Source organism: Loxodonta africana, chromosome 11, assembly GCF_030014295.1.
Source record: "Loxodonta africana isolate mLoxAfr1 chromosome 11, mLoxAfr1.hap2, whole genome shotgun sequence".
Classification (NCBI taxonomy): domain Eukaryota; kingdom Metazoa; phylum Chordata; class Mammalia; order Proboscidea; family Elephantidae; genus Loxodonta; species Loxodonta africana.
The window spans coordinates 1,215,445-1,239,480 of NC_087352.1; the positions used below are offsets into that span (position 1 = coordinate 1,215,445).

A 24,036-nucleotide genomic window follows, 5' to 3' on the forward strand; every position below is an offset into this window, starting at 1 on the left:
CCGATTGCTGTTGATTTAGACTCATGTTATTTTAGATTCAAAATTGAAAAAGTTCAAACTTAAAAATATGAAACTGAAAAATTATTAAATACAACGTAAGTTAAAAAAACAAGCTGAAATTTAAAAATCAAATGGAAAATGTGTTCAAATTTTATTATATAATTCACTGTTTCTTTGATTTTTGGCCACGTTTCCTAGCACTATGAATCACTGTCAGATCTTCCATTCTTTAGTAAAATGAGCAATACAGAATTCAGCCTTGGAACTTTTGACAGTGTGAAATAACTACTTTTATTCCATTTCTTAATGGCAAACAGCTGATCACAAATGTAGTACACCTAAACATTCTTTGCAGAGTGGATTTATGATCAGGGACACCACTACCAAGATATTTGTAAAACTCTGTTTTTTCCTCTGTTTATGTGTTACACGTCATATTAGGAAGCCTTATCTGGAAAGGCAGAGGGTTTGGTTCATTTGCATGCTGGGTCGTGTCATCTCTTGAGGTTTTATTAAATGTTCTATGTCAAGGTACACTGTTTCTGATGGAGTGTACCTTTGGACTTTAGATCTATCCCTCAAAATTCATTGTGCAATCCTGGGACCTTATCTTTCCTCTAAAAGAAAAATTCAGACTCAGCGCTGCTTTCCCAATTTTTTTGCCACTTCTCCCAGCTGCATTTTCCACCCCTGAGCCACCTAACTTCTGTCACATACGGTAAAGTACTTTATGGGACATTTGGTGTTGGATATGGACCCAGGAGTTTATCCCATCCCTAGTGACATTTACTAGGTATTGTAGTAAATTGCAAGAGCCCTGGTGGCGCAGTGGTTAAGAGCTCAGCTGCTAACCAAAAGGTCAGCAGTTCAAATCCACCAGCTCCACCAGCCATTTCTTGGAAACCCTGTGGGGCAGTTCTACTCTGTCCTATAGGCTTGCTATGAGTTGGAATTGACTCGACGGCAATGAGTTTGGTTTTTTATGTTTTGGTCACCATATTAGCTCCCATTATATTTGTGCTTTCATGTACTTTTAAAAATATCATACAGCAGTATTTGAGACTTATCTAAGCTCTCTTAGTCATCTAGTGCTGGTATAAAAGAAATACCACAAGTGGCTTTAACAAACAGAAATTTATTCTCTCACAGTCTGGTAGGCTAAAAGTCCAAATTCAGGGTGTCAGCTCCAGGGGAAGGGTTTCTGTCTCAGCTCTGGAGGAAGGGCCTTGTCATCAATCTTCCCCTGGACTAGGAGCTTCTCCATTCAGGAACCCCAGGTCCAAAGGATGCACTCTGCTCCCAGTGCTTCTTTCTTTCCCTCTTGCTTCCTTTTCATTTTATCTCTTATAAGATAAAAGGTGGTGCAGGCCACACCCCAGGGAAACTCCCTTTACATTGGATCAGGGTTGTGACTTTAGTAAGGGTGTTAAAATCCGACGCTAATTCCTTTAATATAAGATTACAATCACAAAATGGAGGACAACCACACAATACTGGGACTCATAGCCTAACCAAGTTGACACATATCTTGGGGAGGGGGACATAGTTCAATCCATGACACAAGTCATTCACTGTTCCTGGTTATTTTGTCTATTATAGAACTTTCATTTTGTCTCTAATGTGTTACAGAATTTGTTATTTCTCATTGAAAAGGAGAACAGTGTGTATTTACATTCTTCTTATTTTTCAGACTTGGAGTCCAGGCGTGAGAAATTGCCACAAAAAGATGTTTTTGAAATAGAGTCATTCAACTGGGAGATAATGGAAAGACTTAAGTGCTGTGATCTTGAGGGCTCCAGTTTTAGAGAAGCCTGGGAATGCAGAGGCCAGTTTGAGAGACAACAATTAACTCAAGAGTGCTATTTCAAGCAAGTGAGGATTACCTATGAAAACTTGCCCACTTTCGAGAATCACAAATCCTTCATGCTACATCATGGAAATGAGAGTGCTGAAAAACTGATTGAATGTAAGGAATGTGGGAAAGCATTTAGTCGTGGCGCACACCTTATTCAACATCAGATTACTCATACTGGTGAAAAACCTTTTGAATGTAAGGAATGTGGGAAAGCCTTCCGTCGTGCCTCACACCTTGTTCAGCATCAGAGAATTCATACAGGTGAGAAACCTTATAACTGTAAGGAATGTGGGAAAGCCTTTGGTCGTACCACTGAACTTATTCTACATCAGAGACTTCATACTGGTATCAAACCCTATGAATGTAAAGAATGTGGAAAGACCTTTAGACAGCATTCACAACTTATTCTACATCAAAGAACTCATACAGGTGAGAAACCCTATGTATGTAAAGACTGTGGGAAGGCCTTTATTCGTGGCTCACAACTTACTGTGCATCGGCGAATTCATACAGGTGCTAGACCCTATCAATGTAAAGAATGTGGGAAAGCCTTTAGACAGCATTCACAACTTACTGTACATCAGAGAATTCATACTGGTGAGAAACCCTATGAATGTAAGGAATGTGGGAAGGGCTTTATTCATAGCTCAGAAGTTACTCGACATCAAAGAATTCATTCAGGGGAGAAACCCTATGAATGTAAGGAATGTGGGAAAGCCTTTAGACAGCATGCACAGCTTACTCGACATCAGAGAGTTCATACTGGTGACAGACCCTATGAATGTAAGGAATGTGGAAAGGCCTTTAGTCGTAGTTCGTACCTTACTCAACATCAAAGAATTCATACAGGTGACAAACCCTATGAATGTAAGGAATGTGGGAAAGCCTTTATTCGTGTTTCACAGCTGACTCATCATCAGCGAATTCATACTTACGAGAAACCCTATGAGTGTAGAGAATGTGGAATGGCCTTTATCCGTAGTTCACAGCTTACTGAACACCAGAGAATTCATCCTGGAATCAAACCGTATGAATGCAGGGAATGTGGGCAGGCCTTTATTCTTGGCTCACAACTCATCGAACATTACAGAGTCCATACTGGGTAGAAAGCCTTGAATGTTAGGGAGTGCACACCTGGCTCAATACTAGATAATTTTAACGTGATGTAATTAATGTCAGGAAACCTTCATTTGCTGCTTCTGTTATGGAACATCAGAGAACTCACACCAGAAGAAAATCTAATAAATGTAAAATTCTGTTTGCTCACACTCACTTTTACTAAGCATTAGAGAATTTATGCTGAAAATATATTAATATGAATGTAGAAAAGTCTTCTGTTTATCACTCAGAATTTGTTAAGTTTCTGAGAATTCCTAATAGAGAAATTCTAAAATATTTTATGAATTTGCCTTTAGCCATGGCGTATATCTTACTTAACCTTACCTCCAAACCAAAAAAAAACAAACTTAATGCCGTTGAGTAGATTCTGACTCATAGCAACCCTATAGGACAGAGTAGAATTGCTCCATAGGATTCCCAAGGAGTGGCTTGTGGATTCGAACTGCTGACCTTTTGGTTAGCAGCTATAGCCCTTAAGGCCCTGCACCACTAGGGCTCCAACGTTGCCTCAGCTCCACCAATTACTGACCCTACAGCATTGAGCAAATTATACAGTCTGCCTATCCCTTGGTTTACTTCCGTAATAGAGTTTTTGTGAAGACTAAATCAAATATTTTATGTAAAGCCTTGGGAAGAGTATCTGGCACATACATGTGCTCAGTAAACATTAGCTATAATTGTTACCATATTTTATCACTATTACTGTTAAGGAGTTCATGTGAAAGGAAGGCTTTATGAATATATTGAATATCAGAAAGCCTTCATAATTACTTACTCTGATAATTCGCCCTGAAAAACCATAGTAAAGTATAATTATTGTAAAAAGGCCTTCATTCAAAAGATTAGGAATTCAGATTAGAAATTAACAGAAGAGTAGCCAAAAGAAATCTCCCGTTTGGAAATTGAAAATGCTTCTGACTTAGTCTAAAGAGAAACCGAAACTAAAATGAGAAACTGGAAATGAATGGCAGTGAATTCTCCATATCGAAACCAGTACAGGGTGGCCAAAGACGTGCTCCCACCAGAATTCAGGAATTGGAGGCAGGAGCTTTGTTCACCAGGTGTAAACCTCCAGCACCTGGGCGTTGCCAGCCACACACTGAGCATGTTGAATGAATGAAGAGTTAGAAAGAAATTATAAACCATAAACCAAAGTCAACAGTAAGGTTGTATTTTAAAAGAAGACAAAATTAATAAAATAGAAAACAAAACAGTAGCCTTAATCCGAAGGCTGTTTATTTAGCAATACAACAAGATAGACTATTGATAAATCTGACCTAGAAAAAAAAAACACACACTTAACATAATATATGATAGAAACCAAACCAGACCCGTTGACACTGAGTCGACTCTGACTCTTAGCAACCTATAGGACCGAGCAGAACCTCCCCATAGGGTTTCCAAGGAGTGGCTGGTGGATTCAAACTGCTGACCTTTTGCTTATCAGCCAAATGCTTAACCACTGCACCGTCAGAGAGGGTGGATATTTTTTAAAAATCAAACTATGCATGACTTTTTTCTAATTGAATATCTAGACAAAATGGATTTTTAAAAATTATCAAAATTGGTTCAAGAAAACGTGGAACACCTGAATAAATCAGTGATTGTAGAAGGATTTTAAAAGTCATCAAAGCTCTGTTCCTTTAAAGAAAACAGTTTAATAATAGAAACTTCAAGAAGCAGATAATCCCTGAGGGAAGCCTGCCAATTCATTTAGAAGATTAAATAAAATGCTGATAGCAAAACTAGGCAAGGATAGCTTCCAAAAAAAAACAAATTATAGATCATTGTCATTCGTGAAGATAAATATAAATAAATTAGGAAACTGCTTTTTAGTGGAATGCCTGGAACTTCACCTGCTCTGGATTGACGGCGTTTTCAGAGTTGTGATACTGTAACACCAGAACGTGACAACGATGGAGGAGAGAGCTTTGACCCCCCCCAGTGCCCAGTGCCATCCGCACTGGGGCTCCTGTCGGAATGTCAAGAAACTGAGGGACGCTTTTACCCCTTGGGATAGCCAGGCAGTGTCCCGAGCGCTTTGATGCCAGCCATCTTATCAGTCATCCTGAGTTTTCGATAAAAACGCCTGCATTTTCTGCATGGCTGCTGCCTACAAAAGATGAGGAAGTAGTGTTCTGTGTGTCATTCTTCTTTAAGTGATTTCATGATTAGGTTGTACACCTCCTCACCGACTGTCTCGTTGTCCAACATTTTGCCTTTACGACAATAGTAAAATATCTGCTATCCGACTGTTTCGTGAGTGAACATGACCAGTGGGACACACAGCAGCCACCTGCATTTTCTGCCTCTCAGGGTTACTGGAAGCTGCCGTCCCACTGACAGCACGGACCCATGTAACTGTTTGAAGCGGACACTCCACTTTCATATAACGCCAGTTTCACACAACAACCTGGTCTTTGGAACCTAACCTCGTTGATAAGTGAGGTGAAGGTGCGCAGTCAGAGGTGACATTAGAGATTGTCACTTTGAATAGTTCAAACACATGCACAGCATAAACATTTTGAAGCTGAAATTTTGTGTGTAGAGATACATGAGCCTCCACACTATCTCCACCCCGCTCCCACCCGGTGGCCCTTTATGGAGCAGTCGCAAATACTTAGTTCTTGTGTATGTGTCCTGGTTTTTATGTTTGCATAAGCATAGGCATACCCATAACACAGTTTTTATCAACTTTTTACACAAACGGTAGCAAATCTCTACCATTGCTTTTTTCACTTAACCATACATCTCACAGGTTGTGCCATATCAATACATATATAGCTGCCTCATTCATTTTTAACAGCTGTGTAGTGTTCTGTAATTTATTTAAGCCAATCAATTTAAGTTTTTTCATTTTTTGCTCTTTCACATAATCCTATAATAAATATCTTTGGGCATAAATTGTTCTGTACGTGTGTGATGTATCTTTAGGATAAATTCCTAGAAGCGGAAATGCTAGATTAAAATTACCCACTTTTTAAACTTTATACTATGAACAAATTTAAATGTATACAGAAATAAATAGAATCTTATAGTGAACCCCATGCACCCATCACCAGCTTCAACAAGTATCAGCTCACAGCCAATCTTGTTTTGTCTGTATTCCCACCCACTGCCCCTACCTTCATGTGATTTGTTAAGCAAATCCTAGATGTATCACTCCACCCATAAACATTCCAGGTGTTGTTAGGTGTCGTCGAGGCAGTTCCGACTCATAGCGACCCTGTGTACAACAGAATGAAGCACTGCCTGGTCCTGTACCATCCTCACAATCTTTGCTGTGTTGGAGCCCATTGTCGCAGCCACTGTGTCAATCCATCTGGTTGAGGGTCTTCCTCTTTTTTCACTAGCCCTCTACCTTACCAAGCATGATGTCCTTCTCCAGGGACTGGGCCCTCCTGATAACACGTCCAAAGTATGTGAGACAAAGTCTTGCCATCCTCGCTTCTAAGGAGCATTCTGGCTGTATCTCTTCCAAGACAGATTTGCTCATTCTTCTGGCAGTCCATGGTATATTCAGATATTCCAATGTGTATCTCTAAAATATATCACAATTTTAGAAAAGATTTCCACTCCTTGGAAAAATTGACCATGGTAGGTGGTATTTTTTTTTTTTTTCCTATTAAAGAGACAAGGAGATTGAGTCACAAAGTGATTAAGTAACTTGCCCAAAGCCTCTTACACGGCGAATCCTGATTTAAGGAACAAGAGCAAGATAGAGATTTCTGTATACCACTTTCAGAATGTGACTGTAAAAAGCAAAAGTCAGAAGATTTTTTCAGTAGACAAATAATCTGCAAAATGCAGGGCCAGTTCGTGGTTCTAGCCCAGAAAGTGGCAAGTTTGGAACAAAGATAAGAAAAGGCTTAATAAGAATCTTTTTTTTATTCTTAAAAAAATATATATTCTGAAACATATTTTGGGGGGTTGCCCTTATAAAAGTAATAATGGTCAAATGGAATAATACAGAGTATATACAAACATGTGAGGGAAAAACAATTTTAGTACTTTTACCCAAAGATGCGGAAACCCTGGTGGCGCAGCGGTTAAGAGCTACGGCTGCTAACCAAAAGGTTGGCAGTTCGAATCCACCAGCTGCTCCTTGGAAGCCTTACGGGACGATTCTACTCTGACCTATAGGGTCGCTATGAGTCGAAATTGACTCGACGGCAGTGGGTTTGATTTTTTTGTTTTTTTACCCAAAGATAAATGTTAAAGTTCCTGCATATTTCCTTCTAGCTTTCTTCAAAGTTTTTTTTTTTTAATTCATACTTTATTATGGAAAACTTCAAACATACACAAAAGTAAAAAGTACAAGACAGTGAACGCCAGTACTCCCGTCACCTTGCTACAAAATCGTCACCCCTGCTGTTCTTGTTTGTCTGTACTCATGCCCACTCCCTCCCTCACTGGGTTCTTATGAAAGCAGAACCCCGGTGTTATATAGGACATCTGTAAGCATTTCAACAATTATTCCCAAAAGAAACTTTTTAAAAAATGTATCAGAATTAGTAGGGAGGACAATAAAAAATTTCTACCAAGATCTGATTTAAGCTCATATTACGATTTTTTTTTTTTAGTTTTATTGTGCTTTAGGTGAAAGTCTACAGCAACAACTAGTTTCTCATTCAAAAATTCATACACAAATTATTTTGCAACATTGGTTATAATCCCCTGAATATGTCAGCACTCTCACCTTTTCCCTTTACATTGTAATTCTAATGATAGCACGGAAAGTTGCTTCATCTGTATTTAAAACAATTTAGGAGAGTCTTTTCTTGGTGGCACAGTGGTTAAGAGCTTGGCTGCTAACCAAAAGTCGCCAGTTCGAATCCACCAGCCGCTCCTTGGAAACCCTATGGGGCAGCTCTACTCTGCCCTACAGGGTCACTATGAGTGGGAATCAACTCAACGGCAGTGGGTTTTTTCCTAGCAACAACGTTCTTTAGGCCATCTTTCCCAGCGTTTTCTCTTTTCTATTCAAAAAAGAGAAATTTGCATGTGCATTTGTGAAATATGGAGGGCTTTTTGTTGTTTGTATTGAACAAAACTGACCTGAACTGCTACAACTCTTAATTCTGAATCCTTCATGTGGAGAATTGTATCCACTTCTTGGAAACCCTGGTGGCGTAGTGGTTAAGAGCTATGTTTGCTGACCCAAATATCAGCAGTTCAAATCCGCCAGGCGCTCCTTGGAAACTCTATGGGGCAGTTCTACTCTGTCCTGTAGGGTCGCTATGAGTTGGCATCGACTCAACGGCAACGGGTTTGGTTTTGGCTTTTTTCTTGGCTCCTAGAAGGGAGTCAGATATTTGCTGAATGACTGAGTTGATGAATTTGGCAAATGCTAGCGTATTTTTAAGGAGAGATTTAGGTGGGGAAACCTTCCATTTGCCACTCCCTCAAAAAAAAAAAAAAAAATTATATATATATATATATAAGATTTCACCTTAAAAGTTACCCTGCCTTAAACTCTGGCTTAAGAATTTTAGAAGTCATTCCAAAGAATTCACATATTTTAATTCTGAAATAAATGGGTATTTCATCTTTGTTAGATTCACAAGCAACACATTTAATGATGCAACAACTTGCCTACCACTCCGCCAGGAAATCCTTCAGATGTCTCAAAAGTATAACCTCCAGCCAGGTTTATAGTCCCCCCCCCCCCACAGCTGCTTTTGCACACTTGACACCACAACAGCCCCCTTGTAGCTTTACTTCCAGTCTCACCTGAAATTTGTCTAATCCTGTTCAAGGCAGATTTCTCCACTCGTGTGGTAGCCTCCGGGGCACCTCCTGGTATTCACAACCGTGTGAAGTCCCCTTCCCTTCGATATGGGCATGGCGGCCCTGTGACCTACTTTAACCACTAACAAGTGACAAATTTTACAGAGTGCCAGTTTCAGGCCTGCGACATGGGAAGGCCCGGTAACTTTCACTTTTGCACACTAGAGAGAGCCAACGCCACGTAAGAAGTCTGACTACCCAGAGACCACCGTGCTGGAGGAAGCCCAGGGTAATCAAACAGAGGCCGGGCAGAGAACTGGGGAACAGAGAGCAGAACTGAGGAACCAAAGGCAGAGCCAAGGCCCCGGAGGTATGACTCAAGTTTCACTTTTCCAGTCAGCCCGTAGCCACTCAAGCCACCCAGCCAATACCATGTGGAGCGGAAATGAGTTACTCCCACCGAACCCTGCCCGATGGCAGAATTGTGAACAAAAAACGGGCATTTTTTTTTAAGCTGCTAAGTTTTGGGTAGTTTGATATGCAACAATAAATATGCAAAATATCAAAGGGCTTTGTGGAAATAGAAAGTGAGACCCAAACAGTTTAATTCAATTTTCAAATTCAATGAAAGAAATTAAAACCAATGTTACACTGGTATTTAATAAGCTTTTCAAGGGAAAAGGTTTGTTGATGTGAGTGGAGAATGGAGCCTGGGCCGCCTCTCTCGTCTGTTCCTATCATAGGAGGACTCACATTCAGGACACGTAGACATCTCTTTTGCGTGTCCTGCAGGCATGTCTAAAACTAAGCCATTCCTAGTCACATAAATAACCCAAAACCAAATCCGTTGCCCTTGAGTCGATTCTGACTCATAGTGACCCTATAGGATCGAGCAGAGCTGCGCCATGGGGTTTCCAAGGCTGTAATCTTTACGGAAGCAGACTGCCAAATCTTTCTCCCGTGAAGTGGCTGGTGAGTTTGAACCACTGACCTTTCAGTTAGCAGCTGAGCACTTAATAAATTCCTTTAAATCTGTCCCCTCTCTCAGCAAATGGCCCCATCACCCACCGAAGTTCCCAAGCCAGGGACCATCCTTGGCTCCCCTCTCCCCAATAGTTTTGAAATCTAGTTTGCTCCTACCACTGGGACATTTCTGGAGCCCTTCTCCCTTTCCTCGGTACCACAAAGAGAGGTACTTGAGAGTCATAGGCCTTGGGGTCAGAATTCCTGAGTTCAAAGCTGAGTGCTGCTACTAGCTGTGGTACCTTGAACAAGCGATATTATTGTGAGGATATAGATAATATATACAAAATGCTTAGAACATGCCTGGAATATAGCAAAAGTTGAGTACATTTACTTTTATTTCAATTTAGGTTCAACAGTATCTATGGAGAGTTTCTTATATGCCAGGTACTGTTGTAGGTACTGGGTATACAGCAGCCCTCGTGGAGCTTATATTCCAGTGGGGGAAGAGACATGTGCTAAAATGGGGGAGAAAGGAATAAAGAAGATCAAGAGTGTGAGGGGAGGTTGCAGTTACCCTTAGTATCACTTATTACCACCACTCCTCTGTCAATTTGTCGTACTGTGGGGGCTTGCATGTTGCTGTGATGCTGGAAGCTATGCCACCGGTATTTCAAATACCAGCAGTGTCACTCATGGTGGACAGGTTTCAGCGAAGCTTCCAGACTAAGACTAGGAAGGACCTGATGACCTACTTCTAGAACAAAATTGGCCAATGAAAATCTTATGCATAGCAGCGGTACATTGTCTGATAGAGTGCCAGAAGATGAGCCACTCAGGTTGGAAAGCACTCAAAATATGGCTGGGGAAGAGCTGTGTCCTCCAAGTAGAGTCGACGTTAATGATAAGAATGGAGTAAAGCTCTCAGAACTGTCATGTGCTGGTGTGGTATGACTCAAAATAAGAGGAAACAGCTGCAAACATCCATTAATAATCAGAACATGGAATGTATGAAATATGAATCTAGGAAAATTAGAAGTAGTGAAAAATTAAATGGAATGCATCAAGATCCATATCCTAGGCATTAACCAAAAAAACAAAACCTGTTGCTTTTGAGTCGATTCCGACTCATAGCAACCCTATAGGACAGAGTAGAACTGCCCTATAGAATTTCCAAGGAGTGCCTGGTGGATTTGAATTGCCAGCCTTTTGGTTGGCAGCCGTAGCTCTTAACCACTATGCCACCAGGTTTTCCATCCTAGGCATTAGTGAGCTGAAATGGACTGGTATTGGCCATTTTGAATCAGACAATCATGGTCTACTATGCCGAGAATGACAAAGGGGAATGGTGTTGCATGCATCGTCAAAAAGAACATTTCAAGACCTATCCTGAACTACAGTGCTGTCAGTGATAGTATAATACCCATATGCCTATAAGGAGCACAACTGAATATGGCTATTATTCAAATTTATGCACCAACCACTAAGGCCAAAGACAAGCAAATTGAAGATTTTTACCAACTTCTGCAGTCTGAAATTAATCAAACATCCAATCAAGATGTATTGATAATTACTGGTGATTGGAATGCAAAAGTTGGAAAAAAGAAAAAGGCTCAGTAGTTGGAAAATATGGGCATGGTGATAGAAATGATGCTGGAGATCTCATGATAGAATTTTGCACGATCAACAACCTATTCGTGGCAAATACCTTTCTTCAACAACATAAACAGTGACTATACACGTGGACCTTAGTGGATGGAATACACAGGAATCAAATCGACTACATCTGTGGAAAGAGAAGATGGAGAAGCTCAATATCATCAGTCAATATCAACAAGGCCAGGGGCCGACTGTGGAACGGACCATCAATTGCCCATATGCAAGTCAAGTTGAAGCTGAAGAACATTAAAACAAGTCCCCAAGATCCAAAGTACGACCTTGAACTTATCCCACCTGAATTTAGAGACCAACTCAAGAATAGATTTGACACATTGGCACTAATGACCAAAGATTAGAAATACATGAAAAAAGCAAAATGTCTTTAAAAAGACAGGAAATAAAAAGAAAACCGGTGTCAGAAGAGACTCTGAAACTTGCTCTTGAATGTAGAGTAGTTAAAGTGAAAGGAAGAAATGGTAAAAGAGCTGAACATAAGATTTCACAGGGCAGCTCAAGAAGACAAAAAAAAAGTATTACAATGAAATGTGCAGAGATCTGGAGTTAGAAAACCAAAAGAGAAGAATACACTTGGCATTTCTCAAACTGAAAGAACTGAAGAAAAAATTCAAGCCTCAAGGTGCAATATTGAAGGATTTTATGGGCAAGACATTGAACAATGCTGGAAGCATCAGAAGAAGATGGAAGGAATACAGAGTCACTGTACCAAAAAGAATTGGCCGACGTTCAACCATTTCATGAAGTAGCATATGATCAAGAACTGATGATATCAAAGGAAGAAGTCCAAGCTGCACTGAAGGCATTGATGAAAAACAAGGCTCCAGGAATTGATGGAATACCAATCGAGATGTTTCAACAAACAGATGTAGTGCCGGAAGTGCACACTTGTCTATGCCAAGAAATTTGGGAGACAGCTACTTGGCCAACCAACTGGAAGAGATCCATATACGTGCCCATTCCAAAGAAAAGTGATGCAACAAAATGCGTAAATTATACCACAATATCATTAATATCACACAACAGGAAAGTTTTGCTGAAGATAATTCAAAAACAGTTGCAGCAGGGAGCTGCCAGAAATTCGAGCTGGATTCAGAAGAGGACGTGGAAGGAGGGGTATCATTGCTGATGTCAGGTAGATCTGGCTGAAAGCAGAGAACACCACAAAGATGTTTACCTGTGTTTTCTTGACTATGGAAAGGCATTCAATCGTGTGGATCTTAAATTATGAATAACGTTTCAAAGAATGGGAATTCCAGAACAGTTAATTGTGCTTATATGGAACCTGTACATAGACCAAGAGTCAGTCATTTGAACACAAAGGTATACTTTGTGGTTTAGAGTCAGAAAAGGTGTGTGTCAGGGTTGTATCCTTTCACCATACTTACTCAATCTGTATGCTGAGCAAGTGATCTGAGAAACTGAGCTATATGTGTTGGGCGTTTTTTTAATTACCTTTTCAATCTCTTGTTATAGGTTTATTTAGTTGTTCTACCTCTGTGTTAATTTAGGTAGGTAGTGTGTTTCTCATAGACTCATACTCTGAGTCAGAATCGACTCGATGGCAGTGGGTTTGGTTTGGTTTCTAGTGTATTTCTAGAAATTTGTCAGTTTCCTTAAGATTTTCGAATTTGTTAGTGTTGAATTTTTCATAGTATTCTGTTATGATTCTTTTAATTTCAGTTGGGTCTGTTGTGATATTGCCCATCTCATTTCTTCTTCAGGTTATTCGCTTCCTTTCCAGTTTTTCTTTTGTCAGTTTGGTCAATGGTTTATCAATTTTGTTGGTCTTTTCGAAGAACCAGTTTTTTTTTTTGTCTTGTTAATTCTTTCAATTGTTTTTCTATTTCATTTAATTCTGCCCTAGTTTTTATTTGCCTTCTTCTGGTGCCCGAGGGCTTCTTTTGCTGCTCTCTATTTTTTTTTTTTTTTTTATTTGTTCAAGTAGTAGGGTTAATCCTTTGATTTTGGCCCTTTCTTCTTTTCGGTTGTGTGCTTTTATTGCTGTAAATTAACCTCTGAGCCCTGCTTTTGCTGTGCCCTAAAGGTTCCAGTAGGATGTGTTTTCGTTCTCATTGGATTCTGTGAATTTCTTTATTCTGTCCTTGATTTCTTCTATAACCGAGTAGTTTTTGAGCAAGGTACTGTTCAGTTTCCGTGTGTTTGATTTTTTTTCCTTGCCTTTTCTGTTATTGATTTCTACTTTTATGGCTTTATGGCCAGAAAAGATGCTTTGAAATATTTTGATGCTTTGGATTCTGTTAAGGCTTGGTTTATGGCCTCGTATGTGGTCTATTCTGGAGAGTGTTCTATGTGCATTGGAAAAGAAAGTATACTTGGCTGCTGTTGGGTGGAGTGTTCTGTATATGTGTGTGAGGTCAAGTTGGTTGATTGTGGCATTTAGATCTTCCATGTCTTTATTGAGCTTCTTTCTGGACGTTCTGTCCTTCACCGAAAGTGGTGTGTTGAAGTCTTCTACTATTATTGTGGAGCTGTCTATCTCACTTTTCAATGCTGTTACAGTTTGTTTTATGTATCTTGGAGCCCTGTCATTGGGTGCATAAATATTTATTATGGTTATGCCCTCCTGGTGTATTGACCCTTTAATCATATAGTGTCCTTCCTTATCCCTTGTGGTGGATTTTACTTTAAAGTCAGGGCTGAACTATATGGTCTTTGATTTTCATCAGTAAGTGCTTCAAGTCCTCTTCACTTTCAGCAAGCAAGGTTGTGTCATCTGCATAACGCAGGTTGTTAATGAGCCTTCCTCCAATATTAATTCCTTATTCTTCTTCATGTAGTCCAGCTTCTCAGATTATTTGCTCAGCACACAGATTGAATAGGTATGGTGAAAGGATACAATCCTGAAGCACACCTTTCCTGACTTTAAACCATACAGTATCCCCTTGTTCTGTTCAAATGACTGCCTCTTGATCTATGTACAGGTTCCTCATGCGCACAATTAAGTGTTCTGGAATTCCCATTCTTTGCATTGTTATGCATAACAAGAAATACATTATAATTTTTCTCTGTGGAGATTTTCAAACATACACAAATGTAGAGCAAATAGAATAATGAACCTCCCTGTTCCTGTTACCCTCAGCAAATTTGCTTCATCTACACTCCCACCCACTTCCTCTTCTTGATGGATTTTAAGTAAAAACATAGGCATTATATAATTTCTTCCATAAATACTTCAGAATGTATCTCTAAGAGATAACCAGAATTCTATTGCCACACCTAAACAACTAACATTAATTCTTTAATATAATGAAATATCCAGTCAGTGTTTACATACCTCCATTGGGTCATATATTTTAATATTTTTTTGTTTTTTTTCTTCTTACATAATTGTTCAAATCCAAACCGAAAAACCAAACCCACTCCCATCAAGTCAATTCCGACTCACAGTGACCCTATAGGACAGAGTAGAACTGCCCCCATAGGGTTTCCAGGAGTGGCTGGTGGATTCGAACTGCCAACCTTTTCATTAGCAGCCAAACTCTTAAGCCCTGGTGTACATGGCTCCTTGTTCAAAGTGAGATCAATGACTATTGTTGAATGAATCTGCTGATTTCAGGAACTAATTATCCTTTCATGACAGGGAAATACTGGATTTGTTTTGTTTTGTATATGCATAAAATATCCCTGGAAGGATACAGAAGAAACAAGCAACATGGAATGATTCTCCTGGAAGAAATGCAGAAGGTCCCCAGAGGGAAGAAGACTTTTCACCTTTGGGTGGTGCAAATGATTTGAACCCACCCAGCGGTACCATGAGAGAAAGGCCTGGCAATCTGCTTCCCTAAAGATTACAGCCAAGAAAACCCTATGGAGCAGTTCTACTCTGTATAACACGTGGAGTCGCCATAAATCAGAATCAACGCCACAACGACGGACTTGGTTTTGGGTTTTACCCTTATGAATCTTAAAAAAATTAAACCACGTGAATTTATGATCTATTCAGCTGGGAGAGGCAGGTGTTCCATATCTGCCACCAGGTGGCAACAGACCGACACCAAAGGTTTGTTCTTGACCCAGGAAAATGTGCCTGGGATAAGCCTCCCTCCCTGCTTACCCGCTGCCTTGGACTCATAGCAACCCTACAGGGCAGAGGGTAGAACTGCCCCAGGTGCCACACCTTTCTCTCTAGGAGCAGCTGAGTTCAAACACTGACCTCTTGGTTGGCGGCCTCGTGTTTCACCTCTGCCGCCAGGGCTCCTTCCTTTCCCCACTTACCACAGGCAAATTCCTTTTTTTGTTCTTGCTCAGCTCTACCTCAAGCTATGTGTCTGGCTGGGATAAACCATTCCCAGATTCTTGACCAGCACAAATTGTGTGTGATAATAAACATTTGTTGTTTTAAGTTCCTACATTTTGGGGTAATTTGTTACTTGGCAATAGATAACTGATACATCAGACATCATACCATTCCACCAAAACATATTTGAGTATGTATTTCTTAAGCTATAAGGACTCTTTAACACAACCACGATAGCACTATCACATATAAAAATTAAAATTTGTTAAATATAATCAAATATCCTGGCAGTCTGGCTAGTGACACCTGCTGAAGAATTTGGCGGGGAGCGGGGGGGAAGGATACTGACGGATATCTGCAATTTGAAATGCATTAAAAAAAATAGAGGCATAGAAGGCTAGATATGTGATAAAACAAATATAGAAAATGCTTATTATAGAATCTGGGTGGTGGGTGTGAGTGTTCACGGTAAAATTCCTTTTTCTATATCTTTGAAATTTTTCATAGTAAAATGTTAGGGGAAAATCCAATCAGTGCTTAAATTTCCAGTTGTCTCAAAATCTCATAATATCTTTTTTACTGTTGGTTCATTGTTGTTGTCGTTAGGTGCTGTTGAGTCAGTTCTGACTCATAGCGACCCTGCGTACAACAGAATGAAACACTGCGCCATCCTCACAGTCATTGTTATGCTTGAGCGCATTGTTGCAGCCACTGTTGTCAGTCCATCTCGTTGAGGGTCTGCCTCTTTTTCAGTGACCCTCTACTTTACCAAGCATGATGTCCTTCTCTAGGGACCGGACCCTCCTGTTAATATGTCCAAAATATGTGAGACTAAGTCTCACCATCCTTGCTTCTAAGGAGCATTCTGGTTGAACTACTTCCAAGACAGTTTTGTTCATTCCTTTGACAGGCCATGGTACAGTCAATATTCTTCAGCAAAACCATGATTCAAATGCATCAATTCTCCTTCAGTCTCCTTTATTCATTGTCCAGCTTTCGTATCCATATAAGTCGATTGAAAACACCATGGCTTGGGTCAGGCGCACCTTAGTCCTCAAGGTGACATCTTTGCTTTTTAACACTTTAAAGGGGCCTTTTGCAGCAGATTTTCCCAATGTAACGCATCTTTTGATCTCTTGACTGCTGCTTCCATGGGCATGTGTATTCATATCAGGATTCAAACAAAGTCCACACATTGAGATTGGTTGACATATAAGTTCTGTGTTCTATAAACCACAGTATTTTGGCACCTTTTTGTTATAGCGACCTAGTCTTCATGCTAACTAACACACAGCAGCGTAGCTTACATCCCCCAACTAGTTCTTTATACTCTGTTTAAGCCTTTTTGTCCTGCCGGTTGACAAAACCATTCCTAAAAGAGACCTGAGCAATGGCAGCAGCAGCTTCTTTTTTTTATTTTTATTGTTGTAAATATATATATATAACACAGTATTTGCTAACTCAACATTTTTCAGGTGTAAATTCAGTGAAATAAATTACGTGAATCACTTTGTGCAACCATCATCTATCCGTGGCCATTCTCCCATCATCAGGGACATGGACCCACTGCCCCCCAGACCCTGGCCTTCCCACCCCGCCCGTGGTGACCACTAATAAATGTTGGTTTCTGTACGTTTGCCTATCCTCGTTATTTCATGTAAGTGAGGTCATACAATATTTGTCCTTTTGTGATTGCTTTATCTTGCTCAGCATAATGTTTTCAAGGTTCACGCGTGCTGTGCCGTGCATCAGGACTTCATTTCTCTGTACAGCTGAGTAGTATTCCATTGTTTGTATGGACCACATTCTGCTTATCTGTTCATCCACGAATGGACATTTAGGTTGTTGCCAGCGCAGCTTCTTGATTCAGGCTTCCTTAGGTCAGAGCTGAGGACTGTGTCCTTGACATCATCCCCCAGGGGCAGCTTCAGAACAACAGCTTTCCTGGTAGGTCAGTTTTTAGGCGTCCCAAGAGTCATGCCTGGAGGGCAAGGTGCGCAGTGCAACCAATGCAGTTTCCCAGGACCCCACACTCAGAAGGACCCCAAGCTTAAGGTTTAATCCCCTGCAGTTGTGATCTTGAAATTCTTGGTATTGTTCTTTGAATTTGTGTTTCGGAAGTGAAGTCTGATGATTGGGACGATAGCACATGAACCAGGGGCTTGGACCTGACCCACATCCCACCACCTCCCCACCACCCTGAGACAGACCCTTAGCTGCCTGTTCTGCCTCCTTAGGGCCTGGGCATGGGTGCAGGGAGCGTCAGGCACACATACCCTGTAGCCTAACAGGCCCTCCCCAGACTGGCACACCAGGGTACTTTCAGCAGGTGACTCAACAGGGCAGGTGGCTTGCCCGTTTTTCATCCACAACCCTAGCTCTTCTTGGCACAGAGCTTCCTTACACAGGAAGGCAGGCCCGTGGGAAGGGGAGATGCCTTGTTTGACTTCTCCATTTCTGGCCAGGGCACAGTGAGTTGGTCCAGTGGCTGATGGCATGAGAGTTGGGGGACCCACCACCCGGGAGGCAGCATGCACGGGCACATGGCAGGTCTCGCTCACGTCTGGGACTGTACTCACCCTGTGAGCATCACCTGCCCTAGAGAGCACAACACTGAATAGCAAATTAAAACCACTGTGGCAGAGAAATATCATGGAAGAAAGAAAAAAGCTTTATATTTTAGTCTTTTCTTAAAAATTTTATTTTGGTGAAAATACACATAAAAAAATTTTACCGTTTTAACCATTTTTACATGTACAATTCAGTGACATTAATTCCATTCACCATGCTGAGCAACAATCACCACTATCCATTTTCAAATGTTTTCCATCACTCTGAACAGAAACTCCTGCACCCCTTAAGCAGTAACTCAGCGTTTTCCCCTCCCCCGGCCCCTAATAACCACTAATGAAGTTTTGTCTCTATCCATTTGCCTATTCTAGATATTTCATATAAGTGGACTCATACATTTGTCCTTTTGTGTTCGACATTTCACTCAACATGTTTTCAAGTTTTATCCACATCATAGTGCGTATCAGGACTTCATTTCTCTTTATAATCAAATACTATTCCGTTGTAGGCTATACCATGTTTTGTTTATCCATTAACTGATGATGGACACTTGAGTTGTTTCCACCTTTGGGCTTTTGTGAATAATACTGCAATGAGCGTTGGCGTACAAGAATCTGTTTGAGTCCCTGTTAGCATCTTTAATGGTACTTTTTCCCCTGCTTTTTGAACAAAGGGCACTATATTTTCATTTTGCACAGAGCCCTGCAAATTACGTAGCCACTTCTGCCAAGAAGGGACTCCTCTGGCCTTTTCCACCTTTCTGGTATTCAGTCCCCAGATAGATGGCTGTTTTCTTCCCTGAGCCTTGATGGTACAGCTGGAGATTACAGGAGACAGGTGGGTGAGTGGGCACACGTGCAGCACTCACTGGGGAGGCCCAGAGATACCCAGGAGATGGTTAAAGCAGGGAGATGAGCTGAGGCTCTATCATTAAGCAGGTGGGAGCGGTCAAGTCAGAGAACATTTGGATTATATGTTTCCTTCAACAAATATTTGAGTCCACCCATGTGCCAGATGCTAGGGATATAATGGCGTCTAAAGTAAACAGAGAAATAGAACAGCTACAGTGTTTCTCAGGGTGAAGAACTGAGGGTGGAGATGGGGTAGACATGAAGCAGCAAAGACAATTACCACGTAGCGGAGTCACTCTGTGTGCATATTTAGCTATATGGATTCACAATAAGCCAAAAGAGATAAAGGATTTATTTAAATAATGAAAAAAATCATGCCCTACATTCTACTCAATGAGGAGCATATGCCCCCGAGTGAGTGTGAGATGTGGGGTGTAATCTACTGCTCGCTTGGTTCCCGTCTCTCACCTGGACAAGTGTGAGTTGAGGGTATATTTTTTATACAACATGGTCCCTAAACCCAAACCTAACACTGATGTTTAAACAAAGCCACAGCAATCTGTGCCAATACTAGAGGAAAAAAGACGGTTTTACATCATGAAATGTGGTGTCTTAGCTTCCAGTATGGTGCCACTGTGAGAGGCACCTTTTAGAACCTAACCCAGTTAAAAGGAGACACCACAGTACTGAAAGAGCCAGTCTTTACTTGCTTTGGACACACCTCCTACCTTCCCTGAGCCAACATGATCACATGACATCCTCAGTCAATGCTGACTGGACTAGGACCACTCCTGTCACTGCCAGAGACCAATGACATGACCTAGTACAGAAACATGGCCTGAACCAATCAGGTTCTTCCCCTTAGCATTTCAAACAAAAGCTACAGAAAAGCTTGATCAGTAAGCAGTATTATCTGAAATTTAAAGATAATAGGCTCGCTAAAGAGATCACTGCAGCCTATGCTGGCCAAAGTTACAGAGGAGCAGCAGCGAAATAAGTCAGACACGAAAGAGCAAATATTGTATCATCCTGCTTATATGAACTATCAAGTATAGGCAAATCCATCCAGACAAAAAAATATTAGTAGTTATAAGGGACTAGGAAGAGTAAGAGTCAAAAAAAAAAGTTATAGAGAAGCCAAAACCTAAAAAAAAAAACAAAACCAAACCCATTGCCATCAAGTCGATTCCAACTCATGGCAACCCTATAGGACAGAGTAGAACTGCCCCCACAGGGTTTCCAAGGAGCGTCTGGTAGATTCGAACCACCAAGCTTTTTTGGGTAGTAGCCATAGCACTTAACCACTACGCCACCAAGGTTTCCTATAGAGGAGCAGAACTTGCTGGTTACAAGACACAAAGAAGTAGACAATGCAGAGTGTGACTGAATCACATTGTTGAGTTGTAATATTTATCTTTATTAATTTTATCCTGAATGAGCACTTGAGGCGTTATGGGTCAGAGACAGATAAGAAATTTGAATTTTACCTGAACTCTGTGATACGGGGAAAGAGTGATGGTTAAAGAAATCCCCCCACTCTTCGTGTTCGTGAAAATCATTCATTGCAAATAACCACCCTATCCGTAAGGCTTAGATAAGATCACGACGCCCTTTGTTTACCTGTGGCAAGGCCGTACTCCTACCCTCCAAATTCCCATTTTTTTGCCTCATAAATGAGTAACTGAATTGCTTTTTTTTTTTTACTGATCAATCAGAAACAAAGCGCTTGTTAACCAAGCTTTGATTATGTATCTCTCCTCCCCCCAAATTCCTGGACTTGGGCCACCGCTAGCCTGAGCCAGCACACTACCGCTCCTCACGTGCCCCTTCCAGAGAAAAGGCTGGCTTCAGGGTGAAACATTTTGTTTTGCTATCCAATGACACCACCCTTTCATCCCCTTTCCACGCCTGGATTTTGCCTAGCCTTGCTTATACTTAATTTCTTTAAAAGAAAAATGCTTTTTCCCGAATCCTTGAGACATTTGCTGACCTTACAATGTGAGTGTTCTCCCTGTTACAATAGACCCCTTGTCTCGTGTAATAATCCCTTCCCCCCTTTTTTCTGAAAAAAGCTACTCCTGACCTAAGTCTGGATTTTTTTTTTAATCTCACAGATTTCTTATTCAATATTTCACAGTAAATATTAAGTGCATCAGCTCCTCTGCCCTATTCCTTACTCCTATGGCAACGTGATGAGTAGATCAATAGTCCTATGTGAGTGGCTGGACACCTCAGAGGCAAGGGACAAGGAAAAATGATTTTGCTTAAACAGGCAGCTGTCCTACTCCTTCCTGAAAGGGTTTCCTTACTCCAGAACTTTGGTATGTGTCTTAGGCTAAGTTCTCTAGAGAGGCAAAACCAGTAAAGTATATAAATATATATAGAGAGAGATTTATTTCAAGGAAATGGCTCATGTGGTTGTAGAGACTGGAATGTCCCAAGTCTGTGGGTCAAGATAGAGGCTTCTCCTGATTCGTGTAGCTGCAGAGGCTGGCGAACCCAAGATCTGCAGGTCAGACAGCAGAGCTCTTGCTCACAGGCTGTGAAGATCAACAAATCCCAAGATCTGCAGGCAAGACCGCAGGTAAGTTGCTAGCTCAGGTCCCAAGAACCAGAGATCAGACAAACCAGAGCCAGTTGCAGGATTCAGAGCTAGCAAAAGCCCTTGCCAGAATGTCTACTTATGTTAGATACAGGCCACACTCCCAAGGAAACTCCCTTTCAACTGATTGGCTACTCACAGCAGATCTCACCATGGGGGTGATCACATTATATCAAATCTCAACATGGAAGTGATCATATCATACGATCTGCCAAACATCTGAGAATCATGGCCCAGCCAAGTGGACACAACATTAACCACAGCATGGAAGTAAAATCTCTCAATAGCCTTATGCATCTCAACTTGAATGACCTAGAGATATCTCCAAGGTCTGGGGCTTCATCTCTTTTTACATGTAGATAATGTTTCAGCCTTCCTGGCACCTTGGGGTGCAATCTAGAGACCTTGTGCAGGCTGCAAACATTGGCCCTCTTGTTGAGATATATTTTGTTACCCTTTAGGTCAGAACAATTAATTGAATAATAGCTACAGATCTATGTAGGGAGACCAAGAAAGAGACTGGGGCAATGAGCTAGGAGGAAGAAGACATGGCGGCTGAGACTAGGTAGTGAGAATGGAGAGAGGTGGATGGAAATGAGAGACCCAGGATTCCCTTCCAAGAATTAGAGATGGAATAGTAGGGAGCAGTGCTCAAATTGGAAGCAGTTGCTACACTCAACCCTATTCCATAATGGCAAACTCAAATACTACAAGGACAAGGCAAGGGATGTGATTGAGTGAAACATGTAATACAGTAGGGGTTGGTGGGACTTTGTGGAAACGAAAATGCATATTTCTATACCAGTTAGCTTTTGCTGTATAATAAACCACCCAAAACTTAGTGGCTTAAACTCATCTATTATTCTGAAAGGTTGGTGATTCGAAGCCACCAGCCACTCTGTGGGAGAAGAGTGTGGCTCTCTACTTCTGTTAAGATTGACAGCCCTGGGAACACTGTGGGGCAGTTCTTCTCTGTCCTATAGGGTTGGTATGCGTCAGACTTGACTTGACAGCAATGGCTTTGTCTTGGGTTTATTATTCCTCATGATTCAGTGAGTTGGCATTGCAATTCTTCTGGTCTGACTTAGCTGGGTTTGGGTGCTCTGAGATGCTTTCACTCATGCGTTAGTGGTTGGCTTGATCTCAGTTGGAGCAATGGGGGATGCTGGGCAACATACATCTTGTCGTCCAGCAGGCTAGCCTGGACTTGTTTATATGGTGGTGGGAACAGGGTTTCCAAGAATAGCAAGAGAGGGCAAGCCCCAGTGCATAAGCATTTTCCAAATCTATTAGGGCCACAATAGCTGATGTCCTACTGCTTTTGGCCAAAGCAAGTCATATGGCCAAATGCAGAAATGGGACAAGCTGCAAAATCACATTGCAAAGAGGCATGGACACAGGTGAATTGGGCCAGTTTTGCAATATGCTACCACCCACTTAAAAGGGAAGTCACTGCAGCGACAGCTGATAGTTGTCCTGTAGGAATGCAAGTCCAGTGTTTATTATCTTTACACGAGTATCTGGTAAATAGTCCCCGGTGGTACAAATGGTTAAATGCTCAACTACTAGCCAAAAGGTTGGTGGTTTGGACCCATCCAGAGGCGCCCAGGAAGACAGACCCGGTGATCTTTTTCTGATCTAAAGCCCTATAGGGGGACAGTTCTACTTTGCACATGTGGTCATCATGAGTCAGAATCGACTCGACGGCAACAAACAATAACACGTGGTAAACTAGCCAATCACCTGTTAGAAACGTTGGTTCGTTCCGACACCTTTGAATGTCCAGGCAGTCTAATTAATTACATATGCTGAAGGGTTTGGGGCAAGTGTACTGATATTTAGGAGTCCCTGGGTGGTGCAAACAGTTAAATGCTTGACTACTAGCCAAAAGCCTGGTGGTTTGAACCCACTCAGGCGCCTTGGGAGACAAGCCTGGATATCCGCTTCCAAAAGGTCACACCCTTGAAAACCCTACGGAGCAGCTCTGCTCTGCACGTGTGGGGTTGCCATGAGTTGGAATCAACAGCAACTCACAACAGCATGCTTTAAAATGCGTCAGAAAATAATAACTTGCAGAAGGAGTGTGCGCTATTGTAAAATTAATCAGGTGGTTACTCCAATTGCAGCTGCTGTCCCGGATACAACATATCTACTGGAGCAGATCAACACAGATCCTGGTACTTGCTCTGCAGCAGTTGACCTGGCTAATGCCTTTTTCTTCATAGCAGTTTCAAGGACCATCAAAAGCTGTTTGCTTTTACCTAGCACACCCAACAATATACCAGTCCACAGTGATGTCTCAGGGCTACATCAGTTCTACTCTTTGCCACAACATTGTCTGCCAAGGTCTTGATCATCTTGACATTTCACAAACCATCACACTGGTCCACTCTAAGGATAACATTATGCT

At 41.3% G+C, this 24,036-nt stretch overlaps 1 protein-coding gene across 6 annotated transcripts in view; it reads left to right on the forward strand.

Annotated features, from left to right (window-relative positions):
- The window catches only part of ZNF565 (zinc finger protein 565), a 39,623-nt gene extending 34,872 nt beyond the window's left edge, over positions 1-4,751 (forward strand). For all 6 annotated transcript variants that reach the window (XM_064293264.1, XM_023541448.2, XM_064293265.1 and 3 more), the window contains one exon: positions 1,691-4,751. In XM_064293264.1, coding sequence (XP_064149334.1) covers positions 1,691-2,961 — 1,271 coding nt within the window. In that variant the 3' untranslated portion in view covers positions 2,962-4,751. The remainder of the gene's footprint in view (positions 1-1,690) is intronic.
- Positions 4,752-24,036: the final 19,285 nt, after the last annotated feature.